Source organism: Mobula hypostoma, chromosome 6 (assembly GCF_963921235.1).
Source record: "Mobula hypostoma chromosome 6, sMobHyp1.1, whole genome shotgun sequence".
NCBI lineage: Eukaryota > Metazoa > Chordata > Chondrichthyes > Myliobatiformes > Myliobatidae > Mobula > Mobula hypostoma.
Window position 1 is genome coordinate 63,570,467 of NC_086102.1, and position 15,021 is coordinate 63,585,487.

At 40.3% G+C, this 15,021-nt stretch overlaps 1 protein-coding gene across 3 annotated transcripts in view; it reads left to right on the forward strand.

Annotated features, from left to right (window-relative positions):
• Positions 1-15,021, forward strand: part of LOC134348068 (interleukin-1 receptor accessory protein-like 1) — a 1,445,875-nt gene that overhangs the window by 720,011 nt on the left and 710,843 nt on the right. For all 3 annotated transcript variants that reach the window (XM_063050887.1, XM_063050888.1, XM_063050889.1), the window contains 2 exons: positions 14,518-14,701; positions 14,830-14,983. In XM_063050887.1, the coding sequence (XP_062906957.1) occupies positions 14,518-14,701; positions 14,830-14,983 (338 nt within the window). The remainder of the gene's footprint in view (positions 1-14,517; positions 14,702-14,829; positions 14,984-15,021) is intronic.

Sequence of the window (15,021 nt, forward strand, 5' to 3'; positions counted from 1 at the left end):
AGGTGCTGTTCTTTTCTCCTTGGTGTTGGAAGTCATGGTTTGGAAGGTGCTGTCAGAATTATCTGGACAAGTGGCTGCATTGCAATTTGCTGATGGTGTACTTTGCAACCATTCTGCACTGGTGAAGAAGGGAAGGAATGTTTTAGGTCCCAGTTAAGCAGTTGCCTTGGCATGGATGGTGCTGGGCTTCTTGAGGGCTGTTGGCATTGTATTACCCAAGAATATAGAAAGTTTTCCATCATGCTCTTCCTGATTTGTGTCTTGAAGATGATGGAAAGGCCATGACTCAGCTGTCACAGGGCATCCAGCTTATGACCTACTCTTGAAGCCATGGTATCCATGTGAGTTTCTGGTCAATGGTGAATGCCCAAACAGTGGTGAGGAGCTTGGCAGTGGTAAAGTCAATAAATGTCATATATGGCTAGTTAGATTCTCTTGCTGGCAAGGACTATTGTCTGGAATTATTATGTCATGAATGCTACCTGCCACATATTAGCCCATGCCTTGCCTGCTTTTCTTGCTGAAGAGCTGCGACTGGACCTGAATATTGTCAAAACATTAGCGAACATCACAACTTCCCAATTTTCAGTTGGAATGTAGGTCTTTTTTAAACCAGCTGATGCTGGTTGAGTTTCAGCTGCAGGAGTTCCTCAGGACAGTGTGGAACTCCCGCGGTCATGTCCAGAGATCAGCATCAGGTTGATTGACATCTGACAGCCACAACCCATTTTCCTTGTGGAAAGAAACCACTAGAGAGATTTTCCTTTGATGCACATTGACTTCAGTTTTCCGGGGCACACACTATGCCAAATATTGCCTTGGCGTCAAGACTGCACTCTTTCCTCACCAATGGATTTCAGGTTTTTAGTCCATATATGGACCAAGGTTGTGATGAGGTCTGGTGCTGAGCAATCCTGGTGAAAGCCAAGCTGGTTATTAGTGAGCTGTTAGTGAGTGAACATTGCTTGATACAGTATCACTGTCCATGACAGCTTCCACCACTTTGTTGATTTGAAAACAGACAGACGGGCTACAACCAGCCAGATTGGATTTGACCTGGTTTTTGTAAACAAAATGTACTTGACCAATTTCTCATATTTTTAGTTAGATGCCAGTGTTGTTGCTGTAGTGAAACAACTTATCAAATATCACAGCAAGTTACAGAACTCATGCTTTCAGTGCTACAGCTGGGAATATTTCTGGTTTCATAGACTTTGCTTTATCCAGTGCTTTCTGATGTTTGTCAATATCACAAATAGTGATTTATTTTTTGAAAAAACATGAAAAGATTTCAACATCTTGGGAAGCTATATCAAAGCTTAGCTGATAGATAAAGATCTTCAATTGTTCTGTGAGGTTGCTCTTCCTGGCTGCCCCTCTGTGATGCACTGCATTGTGGAAGGCCTCCTGACTACATTAGGCCTTATTGCAACAAATGTTGCCAGCTTCTCCTATGAAGTAAATCTAAAATATAGACAGGAAATGAAGAGAAGACACAGCAGGTCAGGAGAATGTGAAACAGTTACTTTTTCAGGTGGAATAATTTATCTTTTTCAGAAGTATGTAAAGTTCACTGCTGGCAGTGTGTTCGGGACTAATTATGATTGATAAATTATGTTTGACTAATTATGTTTGTCAAACTATAAAGTACAAAGTTTGTTATAATCACAAGTACATGGGTGCAATTGCAATGAAAAACTCAAATGCGGCAGCATCCCTGGCATACCCCATCAGGCATACAAAATAAACACAAATTACAACATAATAACAAAAGAGGACACTCTTCTTGACTTGTTCTCCATAATGCAAATTGAAAGTCTCCTCATTACAGCAGAGATGATCCAAAGGGAAACTAGAAAAGACCCCACATTATCTCTGGTCTACATGACAACCCAAAATGGCTGGAATGTGCAGCAGAATTTCCACTTGCCCCATTTTTTTTTAAAACAGTGCCAGGATGAACTTGCCCTTGATGGAAGTTGAATTATGTGGGGATTGAGAGTTGTTCCATCTAAGCTGTGAGCTAAAGTGTTGGAGGAACTACATGCCAGTCATCTAGGCATGGTCAAAATGAAAGAGTCGCCTTGAAGCTTTGTCTGGTGGCAGGTCAGCAGATCGAGCAGCTTGCCATGTACTGTTTGGGATGCCAACACATCCAGAAGGTGCCAACAGCAGCGTCTCTCCATCCCTGGGAATGCCCTGCATTGCCCTGTCTGAGGATTCATGTGGATCTTGCCAGAATATTCATGGGCACAAATTTCTTGGTAGTAGTGGATGCAGCTACGAAGTGGATAGAAGTGTTCCCAATAGTCTCCACTACAGCCTGGCACACTCTTGATCTGTTGAGAAGCCTCTTCACAAGGACTAGTGTTCCAGAACACTTAGTCAGCGGCAATGGATCATAGTTTGTTACGGAACAGTTTCAGTCATTCCTGAAAATGAAGGGAATAAGACATAATAGAGCATTGACCAGTGACTAATCCATGTTTGTGGTTGATTAGCAAGCAGATTAAAGGAAAGCAGCGGCAAGCGCGATGACAATCATCTCAGTGGATATGGTCAGAGTGGTGATCTTGAGGCACTAGCTCTTCCAGGCTTCAATGAAGAGAGGCTTTAGTCAGAGAAAGCGAATAAAAGAAAAGCTCAAGGTTAATTTTTTGTTTCTGCTTCCCTTCTGTATATCTGCTCAGCTAGGACAGTGGAGATGCCAGACAGGATAGTGGAATGCTCCTCTTGCAGGATGTGGGAAGCAGGGAGACCTCTAATGTCTCCGACGACTACAACTGTGAGAAGTGCATCCTGTTGCAGTTTCTAACAATTCGCATTCAGGAGCTGGAGCTGGAACTAGATGAACTCCAGATCATTCAGAGGGCTGAAGAGGTGATTGATGGGACATTTAGAGAGGTAGTTACACTCAAGGTACAGGACACATGAAACTGTCTGACAGTCGGGAAGGGTGTTAAGGAGCCACTACAGATACAACTGTGGCCATCTCCCTCAACAACTTGTTTTTCACTTTGGGTATTGTTAGGGCAGGGTGTGAGGGGTGGTTTGATCTCACAGAGCAAAGTCACGTGGTTGAGTCTCTGATACTGAGGCTGTCTCTGTGTCTCAGAAGGGAAGGGGGAGAAGAGTCATGCTGTGGTGATAGGGGATTTGTTAGGGGAACGAACAGGAGGTTCTGTGGATAAGATTGAGATTCCTGGAAGGTATGTTGCCTCCTGGGTGCTAGGGACATCTTGGATCACGTCCTCGGCATTCTTAACTGGGAGGGTAAACAGCCAGTGGTCGTGGTCCATGTAGGTACCGATAATGTGAGTAGGACATATGACAAGGTTCTGTATAGAGCAATCAGGGAATCAGGTGCTAACTTAAAGGGCAGGACGTCTAAGGTTCTGATCTCAGGACTATTACCTGCACCATGTGGTAGTGAGGTCAGAACTAGAAAGATTATACAGTTTTATACATGGCTCAGGAGTTGGTGTAGGTGGGAGGGCATAAGATTTTTGGATCATTGGGCTCTCTTCCAGGGAAGGTGGGACCTGTACAGAAGGGATGGTTTGCACCTGAACTGGAGGGGGACTAATATCCTAGTGAGAATATTTGTTAATGCTACACGATTGGGTTTAAACTGGAGTTCAAGAGAGGATGGGAACCAGAGTGCCAAAACAGTTAGTGGAGAGATTGTGGAAGGAGATGTTGGTAAGACCTTAGACAAAGTTAGGAATCAAAAGACTGAGCATGGTGCAATTAGTGTTCTGACTTGTGTATATTTGAATGCAAGAAGTATCGTAGAATAGGTGGATGACAGTGCTGAAGATGAGGTAGCTGGTTTACAAACAGAGGCAATATGTAGTGAGGAAAGACTATTGATAGGGCAAAATTGCAGTCAACAGGATGAGTTGCAATGTAAAGGTGGACAAAATTAAAAAGGGAAATACAGGACTGTAGGTGTTATATTTGAATATGCGCCTTATATGGAATAAAGTAGCTGAACTTGGATCACAGTTACAGATTGGCATGTATGATGTTGTAGGCATGACTGAATCATGGCTGAATGAAGATTATAGCTGGGAGCTTAATGTCTAAGGATACACATTGTATCGAAAGGAAGGCAAAGGAAGTGATGTTGCTCTGTTGGTAAAAATGAATTAAAATTGCTAGAAAGAAGTAACATAGGGTCAGGAGGTGTCATTGTGGATAGAGCTAAGGAACTGCAAGGGTTTGTATACAGACCCCCAAGCAGTAGTAAGGATGTAGTCTACAAATTACAACAGGTGATAGAAAATGCATGCCAAAAGGGCAATGTTACAATCGTCATGGGGGATATCAATATGAAGGTAGATTGCAAAATTCAGGTTGGTGCTGGATTCCAAGAGGAAGAATTTCCAGAATGCCTATGAGATGGCTTTTTAGAGTGGCTCATGGTTGAGTTGACTAGGGGGATCACTGTTCTGGATTGGGTGGTGTGCAATGTACCAGAATTGATCAGAGAGCTTAAAGTAAAATAACCCTTAGGGGAAATGAATCATAATATGATCAAATTCACCCTGAAATTTCAGGAGAAGGAGAAAGAGTGGCTGTCAAGATGACACCAGCATACAACGTTCCCTTGGTCAACGTCTTCCAGATAGCTCATGAAAAATTCTCTTTTACTATTATGTATGTTTTTTTACCTTAAATGTGTTTCTGGGATTGTTAGAGCCTGCAATTTACAGTTTGGAGATTCTTTGAGTGGTACAGTGCTTTGCTGTCACCGAGAGGATTCCAGAAACAAGAGTGTACTTGGACGGCCTTGATGCAAAGAAACTTCAAGACGTGACATAAGCCGATGTCTGACTCTTTTCACCCTCTCCCTTCAGAATACCCTACACCTGATCCGAGACATCCCGTACCTTGGCACCTAGGAGGCAACACACCATGCGGGTATCTCTATCAGGCTGACAAAACCTCCTGTCTGTTCCCCTCACTATGGAATCTCCTATGACTACCTCTAGCGTATGACTCCTACACTGAGGAGGAATTTCTGGAGCCTGAGAGTGGTGAATCTGTGGAATTCTTTGCCAAAAGCAGCTATGGAAGCCAAGTTTCTACGGATATTTAAGGCAGAGGTAGATTCTTAATTGGATGGGTCATGAAGGGATACAGGTAGAAAGCAGGAGACTGGGGCTGAGAGGAAAATTGGATCAGCCATGATGAAATGGCAGAGAAGATTCAATGGGCCAAATAGCCTAATTCTGCTCCTATATCTTATGGTCTTAAAATACATTAGCACTTTATTACCCAGGAACAAATGTCTTGGTGGAAAGGTTTGTTCAGAGTCTAAAGAACGCTCTGAAGCAATGTCAGCAGAACACACTACATTAGCACTGAGCCAAAAGCTTGCCAATTTCCTCCTTGCGTGTAGTGTTTATGTCATATAGTATACTGTGTATATAGTTGGGATGAATTCTCTATTGAGTTGGAGTTTACAGCTAAGCAGGGAAGAATGTTGTGCATTTAATATCTGAGTAATCTTGTGTGTATATATATATATATAATAGTTGATTAAGAATTCTTATTCAATTAATTATAGGTTATAGGTATAAATATGTGAATTGTATGCAAAATCACATTACCATGTGACATGTCTGTGCTTCACTTAAAAGTAAACACAAAGTTAGACTCATATTTCAGACTCCCGTGTCTTCCTTTGAATTAGTTTAATCTCTTGAAGTTACAAAGAAGAACACCATCATCTGCAGCTGCAGGAGATGAGGAACTGCTGTGTGTTCATTCTGGCAGAAACGTGGCTCCAGGATATCACATGCACCACCAATCTTCAGACACTTTACTCCTGTTGAACTGAATTTAAAAGCTATTGCATGGGTGTGTAGAGCAATGATTGAATTTTAATGTGTAGGTCAGCAGCTCCCTTTCCAGGAAGGAACTGATTTCCTTCACGTTTTTCTGTTTCTATCATATATATTCTTGAAATCAAATAAATTTTACTGCATATTTTGGTATCTCATTTACAGTGTCGTTAGAATGGGAGAATAAATATACAATTCCATTCTTCACTTCACATTGCCCTGCTTTTTTTTGTTGGATCAATGTTCACATAAAAATAATAGACATGACTCTATTTCACTCTCTCTTTTCCCCTTCCCAAGATACCCTTAAGGGGATGTCTGGGAGCAGATCTGCTATGTTGCTCTTATGAATTTCCTGAGGTGCAAAATATTATGTTAGCAGTTCTTACAATTAGTGAATTCAGTAGTTTATAACATGCAATAACCTTACCGAATTACACATTGAATATTTATTAGAATTTATTAGGTTTTCTTCCTTAATGCAATCACTTATCTATCATCCTGTTTAGTTACCTAGCTGTTTCCTCTGCATTGGTTTACCATTCGCTGTATTGATTGCTCTATCTAACAATCTATCTCACTATCTGATTGTACATATTTGTCTCTGTCTCTATCCATCACACTCTCTGTCAGTCTATATATCTATCATTCGATGACCGATTTCTCTGTGACATGTATAATGCCAGTCAATCATGGAGCAGAAAAATGGCTGATGGATTAGTCAATACTGCTGCTTCAAGTTAAAGTCAAAATTAATTGGTTCCACTATCATATTTAGCTGCTGCTTACTGAAGCTCATAGTATGTCAGTTCACTGGTAGGTAAAGTTCATATTCGATAAGGTCAACACTAGGTGAAGTAATACTGTGCAAAGGCAAGTAAGCTGGAGTGAGTGCTGGGTCAATTCATTGCTAGGTATCCTTCTGAACTGAAGCTAAGTGAGGAAGACATAAAGAACTAAGGAGTTGTTCTAGTTGCTGTAAAAATCTTTCCTCTGAAGGAAAAGAAATGCTTTGTGAAGTTAATAATGTGCAATTCTTTAAGGGCAGAGATGCTCTGAAGCAGATGTAGAGAGGCTATTTTCTGAGTTCTGAAAAATTGTGGGTGTTGGGGAGGAGTGACCGCTCTCTGTAGTTGTCGTTGACAGAAGGATAATCATTATTTTATGTTTGTTGAATATGAGCAATTAAATAATGTTGTCAGCCAGCACCTCAATATCAGGGCAGTTGGAAGCTGTCCAGCAGCTTCACTATTGAGTTACACATGAGAGTTATTAAGCAGGGATGTAGATGATCAGAATACTGTGGCATAAGCAGTTGGTGCAAAGGTGATAGTCATAGAGACATACTGCCTTTCTGCCTGCTGACCATCTCTCATCTAATTATATGGTTTGATGGATCAATTTAGTATCAGAGAATGTATACAATATACAACCTGAAATTCTTACTCCTCACAGACATCCACGAAGCAGCAAAAAAAAGACCTAAAGAATGAATGACAGAAGACATTAGAACTCCGAAGCCCCACCCCCTCACATCCTTCCATAAATCCCATTCTTTATTCCCTCTACAATCTCATCAACTATCCCTAGCCCTCATCCCAGATTTGGCCATTCACCTACACACTGGGAACAGTTTAGAGTGGTCAACTAACCAGCCAGCCCATAAATCTTTGGGTTGTGGAAGGAAATTAGGGCTTCTGAGGAAACACATTGAGAATATGTACTGACAGGACCTGAGGTCAGTATTGAACCCAGCACTCTGGCACTGTGTCACCCTTAATTCCTGTGCAGAGAGGAACATTTTCAAACTCTGTGCTCAGGCTTTTCAGGATGAATTTCAGTAGTCTTTTAAATGACACCTGTTTCACCCATCAATTGTTAGCTCCCACTGTGTGGAAAGTATTTTCTGTTTTAGTGTCAAATGTTCAATATCAGCTGTATTTGTTGGATGGATAATCATGCTCCAGGGACTACATGTGGGAAATGGTGCGGAGTGTGGCATTTTGTCTGTGCTCTTTTGAGTGAGTTTGAGTCTAACCCATACTATTGAAGCAGGACCTAAGAGCAGTGCTGTCATTAACTAGGATCTAGTTGCTGGACCTGGAAGAATAAAACAAACTGTATTCCCTTTGTCACACAGAACAACACTCACTTGTACCTTGAAGGAGGAAAACAAACTGGTTGGATGAAAAGAAATAATGAAATTAGAAAAGAAGCAATAAGGAAAGATGTACATACATGGAAGAGAGTGAAAAAGGGATTCAATATAAGAGAGAAATGCAGTTGAATGTTATCTGTAGGGAACATGTATTTTCAACACATGGTGGAGTTTGGATTCCACAGCAACTCAGTAAACGAATGGTAATTAGTCATCAGTTTTATGTAACTGCAATATGTCTCCCTGACTTTTATAGTTAACACCCTGACTGATAAAGGCCAGTGAGCCATATGCCTTCTTTTCTATCCATCCCATCGAGTTGTGTTTCCACATTCTGGGAGCAATGGACTTGCATCCACAGATGACTCTGTCAAGCACAATGTGGTTCCTCCACCAGCCAATAACGCCCGGGGCAATGTACAATAGTTATTAATCTTACAACTCTTATATCTTTGATATGGTTGAGGAAACCAGAGTACTCAAGAATCTTCACATGGTAAAAAGTAGTGAATACGGCCCAGTCTATCATGGGTAAAACCTTCCCAACTATTGAGCACATCTACATGAAATGCAGTTGCAGGAAATCAGCATCCATCATCAGGGACTCCCTCCACACAAGACATGCTCTCTTCTCATTGCTGCCATCAGGAAGAAGGTACAAGGGTCACAGGACTCACACCACCATGTTCAGGAACAGTTATTATCCCTCAAACGTCAGTCTCTTGAACCAAATGGGATAACTTCACTCAACTTCACTTGCCCTGTCATTGAAATTTTCTCACAACCACTGGGCCCACTTTCAAGGACTCTTCATCTCATATTCTTGATATTTATTGATTATTTATTTATATTATTGGCTCTTCTTTTTGCATTTGCACAGTTTGTTGTCTTCTGTGCTCTCGTTGGATGGCCTAGTTGGGAAGTCTTTCACTGATTCTAATATAGTTATATTAGGTATATTTTTTCAGTATGCCCACAAGAAGACTGATCTCCTGGTTGTATATGGTGACATATACTGTATGTACTTCGTTTAAAAAAAAACTTTACTTTGAACTTTGAATATATAAAACAGCTGACTATGTTACGAGATTTTTAGCACAGATATTGTGATTATAAAGTGTACAACCAAAAGTTTTACTAAATTGACAATACCATTTAAAATAATGATTGAATATGGTGTTCCTTGTAAATAAGTCATGTAAATATTGGTCAGTTCATGTTCAATTACAAAATCAATTTAAAATCATGAATATTAACATTACTAGCTATTTATAAATATTTTAATATAATGATGCATTTGGTGCTATTGCTTCACATGAGTTCAATCATGACCTTATGCAATCTGTATGGAATTCTTCAGTTTCTCTGTGACCATATGGGTTACCCTCATGCTGCAGTTTCTTCCTATGTCCCAAGGATGTGCTTGTGGATTAATTGGCTGTTGTAAACTAGCTGCAGTGTAAGTGAATGCCAAGAACTCTGAGGAGCTGATGGGCATATGACTGAGAATAAATTACAAGGAAATCTGATGGATACTGGGATTTGTGAGATTGTTTTACAAGAAGCCAACATGATAGGACAAATAGTTTTCTCTGTCATAAGAGATTACTTAAAACTTCTGTTAAGAGTGAACTGTCAACAGTGGGAATATCAATCAAGCCTTGTTGTATTGAAGCCTTCAGTAATTTATGCATGTACTTTCCCTAGCTTGTTTGCATCATTTTGCTACAATAAGGCACAATGATAAGCATATTGATAACAGTGGCTATCAGCAGTGCAGAATCCTGCATTAAGAGACACGTCCAAAACATGCTACAACCTTGTTCATGACAAACAGTGGCCGAGTTTTAAAAGTTAATGTGTTTTACAAACCTGGTTATTTCTTCTTGTGATGGATATTGGCTATCCAGCATCAGAGAGCTTTTGCTACATACAGATTTTCAGTACAAGAAAACATTCAAGGTTTAAGATCATTGTTATTTTAACTAGTATTTAGCCAGCATCTTGAGGAACAATATTGTCTAGGCTCAGGAAGCATATTGTTGACATAACCAAGACTCCAACCTAATTTGAAGAAACAACATGGTTTGTTAGCCTAAGGTTCCTGCCATCTGTCCATATCATTTCAGTTCTGAAAACAGCACATGTAGATGAGGTTTCTTGAGATGACTGGTAAAAAAAATTAGAAGGTAATAAGGGTGAATTGCAGTTTGAGTCTGTGGTGAGGAAGGCAAATGCAATGCTAACATTCATTTCAAGAGGGCTAGAATATAAAAGCAAGGATGTAATGCTGACATTGATCAGATCAGATCAGGTCAGATCAGATCAGATCAGATCAGATCAGAGTATTGTGAGGGGTTTTGGGCCACTTATCAGAGAAAGGACACACTGGTATTGGAAAGGGTCCAGAGCAGTTTGATGGGAATTATCCTGGGAATGAAAGGGTTAATGTATGAGGAGCGTTTGATGGCTCTGGGAATGTAGTTGCTGGAATTTGGAAAAATGAAGTGGGGCATCTCATTGAAAACTATCAAATAATGATAGTGGATATCGAGAGTATGTTTCCAATAGATGGGGAGTCTAGACCCATAGGGCACAGCCCCAGAATACAAAGACTTCCCTTTAGAACAGCGATGAGGAAGAATTTATTTAGGCGGGGTGGTTTAAATCTATTTCATTAATTGCTATAGATGACCGTGTATATTTATTTAAAGCAGAAGTTGATAGGTTCTTGATTAGTAAGGGTGTCAAAGGTGACAGAGAGAACAGAGGAGAGTAGTATTGAGAGGGATAATAAATGAGCCATGATTGGATAGCAGAGTAAACTCAGTGAACCAAATGGCCTAAACCTGTTCCTGTGTCTTATAGTCTTATGGCAACATGTAAGATTGGTGACTGAGACAAGAGGTGTAACATTTGCCAAGAGAGAATCCCACAGCAGTAAAAGAGGAGGTTATAGAAGAGGTATTGATGGAGCACCTGAGAGAGTTTGTCATGAACTTAGAAATGAATGGCTAGTCAAGCAACTCCAAATTAACAGGAAAACATTTTAAAAGTGTTGGGAATTAAGAGAAGTATTTGGATTTGGGCAACAATAGAGGCACTTGATTATTGAAGTTTCACTACACAAGGGATGCCTGTGGGTCAAATTGTCATGGATTTCTCATTGCTGGAGTCAAGTGACAATGCATGAGCAGGTCTCAGCTGCTCAGCTGGTGAGGCAGTAAGGACCTGCCTCTGGAATATCCAAACATCCCCTGACAGTCAGGCTCAGGAACAACTTCACTTCATCTTAACATTGTCAAGGCTTTGCAAAAATCCTTAAAGTAGTTCTTTATAGTGACATTCTAAAACTGTAAAAAGTTGATTTATTTGAAAATGTCACTGCTGTGCTCAGACAGGACAGACTGGAGAGCTCATCTACTGATGCTAGATGGGTGGAAGTGAGGAATAAGCAAAGGATGATCACTTTAATGGGATTATATTATAGATCACCTTACAGTCTCAATTTGTAGAGAGATTGCACACTGTTGATAATAGATGATTTTAACTTTCCACATATTGACGTGGACTCCCACATTGTAAAAGGGGTGGATAGGATAGAGTTTGTCAAATGTGTTCAGGAAAGTTTCTTTAATCAGTACATAGAGGTCCAAGCTGGAGAGAATGCGATACTAGATCTCCAACTAGGGAATGATATAGAGCTTTGTGTTGGAGAACATTTTGCATCTAGTGATCATAGTGCCTTTACTTTTAATATAGTTATGGAGAAGGATAGGTCTGGTCCTCTGGTTGAAATCCTAAATTGAAAAAAGGCCAATTTTGTTGGTATCAGAAAGGATTTGGTAAGTGTGGATTGGGATGGGTTGTTTTCTGGCAAAGCTGCACTTGGTAAGTGGGAGGCCTTCAAAAGTTAAATTTTGAGAGTACAGAGTTTATATATTTCTGTCAGAATAAAAGGCAAGGATAATCGGGAATTTTGCATTTCAAGAGATATTGAGGCCCTGGTTAATAAAAAGAAGGAGATGCATAGCAGGTATAGGCAGGAATGAACAATTGAGATACTTTAGGAGTAGATGAAATGCAGGAAGGCTAAAAGAAGCCAGGAGGTTGCTCTAGCAGACAAGGTGAAGGAGAATCTTAATGGCCTATACAGATATATTAAGAGCAAAAGAATAGCAAGGGATAAAACTGGTGTCTGGAAGATCAGAGTGGTCATCTATGCATGGAGCCAAAAGAGATGGGGGAGATCTTAAATAATTACTTGAAAGACCGATTCAATATCAGTGGAAGTGAGGTCATGAACTGTATACAGATTACAGAGGAGGTGTTAGTGGAAATGAGGTCATCAATATACAGATAACAGAGGAGGAAGTGTTTGCTGTCTTGAGGAAAATTAGGGTGGATAAATCCCCAGGGCCTGACAAGTGTTCCCTCAGACCTTGTGGAAGGGTAGTACAAAAATTGCAGGGGCCTTAGCAGAGATATTTTAAAAAACCTAGCCATGGGTGAGGTGCTGGAGCATTGGAGAATAGCTAATATTGTTTTGTTGTTTAAGAGAGGCTCTAAGAATAGGCCAGGAAAGTATAGGCCGGTAAGCCTGATTTCAGTAGTGGGAAATTTAATGGAAGGTATATTGAGGAACTGGATACATATGTATTTGGACAGACATGGACTGATTAGGGATAGTCAACATGGCTTTAGGCATGGTAGATTGTGCCTAACTAATTATAGAGGATTTGAGGAAGTTAACAGGAAAGTTGATGAAGGCAAAGCAGTGGATGGTGTTTACATGGACTTTAGAAAGGACTGTGACAAGTTCCTACAAGGAAGGTTGGTCAAGAAGATTCAGTTGTTTAGCATTCAAGTTGAGGTAGAAATTTGAATTAGACATTGCCCTCACGGAAGAAGCCAGAGAATGTTAGTAGATGGTGCCTCTCTGACTGGAGGCCTGTGACTAGTGGACTGCTGTAAGGATGTGCTGGGTCTATTGTTGTTTATCATCTATATCAATGATCTGGATGATAATGTGGTAAACTGGATCAGCAAATTTATGGATGACCTCAAGATTGTGAGTGAAGTGGGCAGTGAGGAAGAGTATCAAAGATTGCAGCAGAATCTAGGCCAGCTGGAAAAATGGGCTGGAAAATACCAGATGGAATTTCATGCAGATATGAGTGAGATGTTGTACTTTGGGAGGACACAACCAAGTTGGGACATACACGGTGAGTGATAGTGCACTAAGGTGAGCGGTAGAACAGAGGGACCTGGGAATAGAGATACATAAGGCCTTGAATGTGGCGTCACAGGTGGATAGGGTCATAAAGAAAGCTTTCGGCACATTGGTCTTCATAAATTGAAGTCTTGTGTACAGGAATTGGGATGTTATGTTGAAGTTATATAAGATGCTGGTAAGCCTTAATTTGAAGTAACATGTGCAGTTCAGTCAACTACCTACAGGAAAGTTGTCAATAAGCTTGAAAAAGTGCAGAGAAAATTTACAAGGATGTTACCAGGACTTGAGGACCTGAGTTGGAAGGATAGATTGAATAGGTTATGAGTTTATTCCCTAGAGTGTGAAAGAATGAGGGAAGCTTTGATAGAGGTTTAGAAAATTTGAGAGGTACAGATCGGTTTTTCCACTGAGGTTGTCTAGAAATAGAGGTCATGGGTTAAGGGTGAAAAGTGAAATGTTTAAAGCGTACATGTTTGAGGGGGAGCATCTTCTCTTAGGGTGATGAGAGTGTGGAATGAGATCCCAGTGTAAGTGGTAGATGCAGGTTTGATTTCAACATTTAAGAGGAATTTGGACAGGTACATGGATGAGAGGGTTGTGGAGGTCTATGGTGCAAGTGCCGTTCAATGGAGCTAGATAGATAAACATTTTGGCATGGACTAGATGGGCTGAAGGGCCTGCTTCTGTGGTGTTTTATGACTCTTTCACTCCATTTTTCATTTTGTTTTATTGTTTCACAAGTAGAGTGTATTGGAAATATATTGAAACATCAATCAGTTAAAAACGTCAAAGCGAAGTGAGAGAAAGAACTTCTTCCCAACTCCAAGTTGTGACTTCTGATGAGTGAGTGTCATGGGCTGACCGGTAGCTACCTCTGCACAATGCAGGGGCCACAATCACTGTTTTTGGAAATGCTGTCAAGCTCCACGTGATGTACACTGACAGAGTGGATTGACAGCTTACTGTCAATGACAACCTACCTAACTGAGACCTACAAATGTAAAGTAAAATTTCAAACAGATGTTGAAACACACTAACTAGCAGATTAATCAGCAAACCAATCTGCTGTGGTAAAATCTTCAGCTGAAAATGCTATCTGTTAAACAGCAGCTAGTTGCTTCTTATTTTATACTAGATGCAAGCAATTAACACATCTTACAGCAAATATGTTTCTGATCTGATCGGAGCTTCACTGAAGCAATGCTTAAATGTCATTTCAATGACAGAATGCAAAGATTTTAAATTGCTTTCTTTGTTTGTCTCCCTTCTAGAAATGCCACATACTGTATGAAGGTTTCAATGTCACTGATTGTAGCTGAAAATGATACAGGACTTTGCTACAACACAAAAATGAAATACTTTGAAAAAGCTGAACTCAGTAAAAGCAAGGAGATTACATGCCCAGACACTGACGATTTCATCCTCCCAGACAGTGAGCCTGTAGTATGGTATAAGGTAAGATGGTATCTATAATTTTGTACCCAAAGTAAACTATTTTGATTTTGACTGGTGTTTCATTAAAAATGAAAATTATTAAGAGGCAGCACCAATACATACTACAGTATAGCATGGTATTTAAACAGGAATGCAAGTCAATGGCCTGGCGACCATCTGTTGTCCAAAAGGGGGACAGTCTTCTGATTCGTGAAGTGACAGAAGATGACGTTGGAAATTACACCTGTGAACTCAAGTTTGGGAGCTTTGTGGTGAGAAGAACAACAGAGCTGGCAGTTACAGGTAAGTGCTTGATCTCCTCTGCTTATTCTACTAATTAA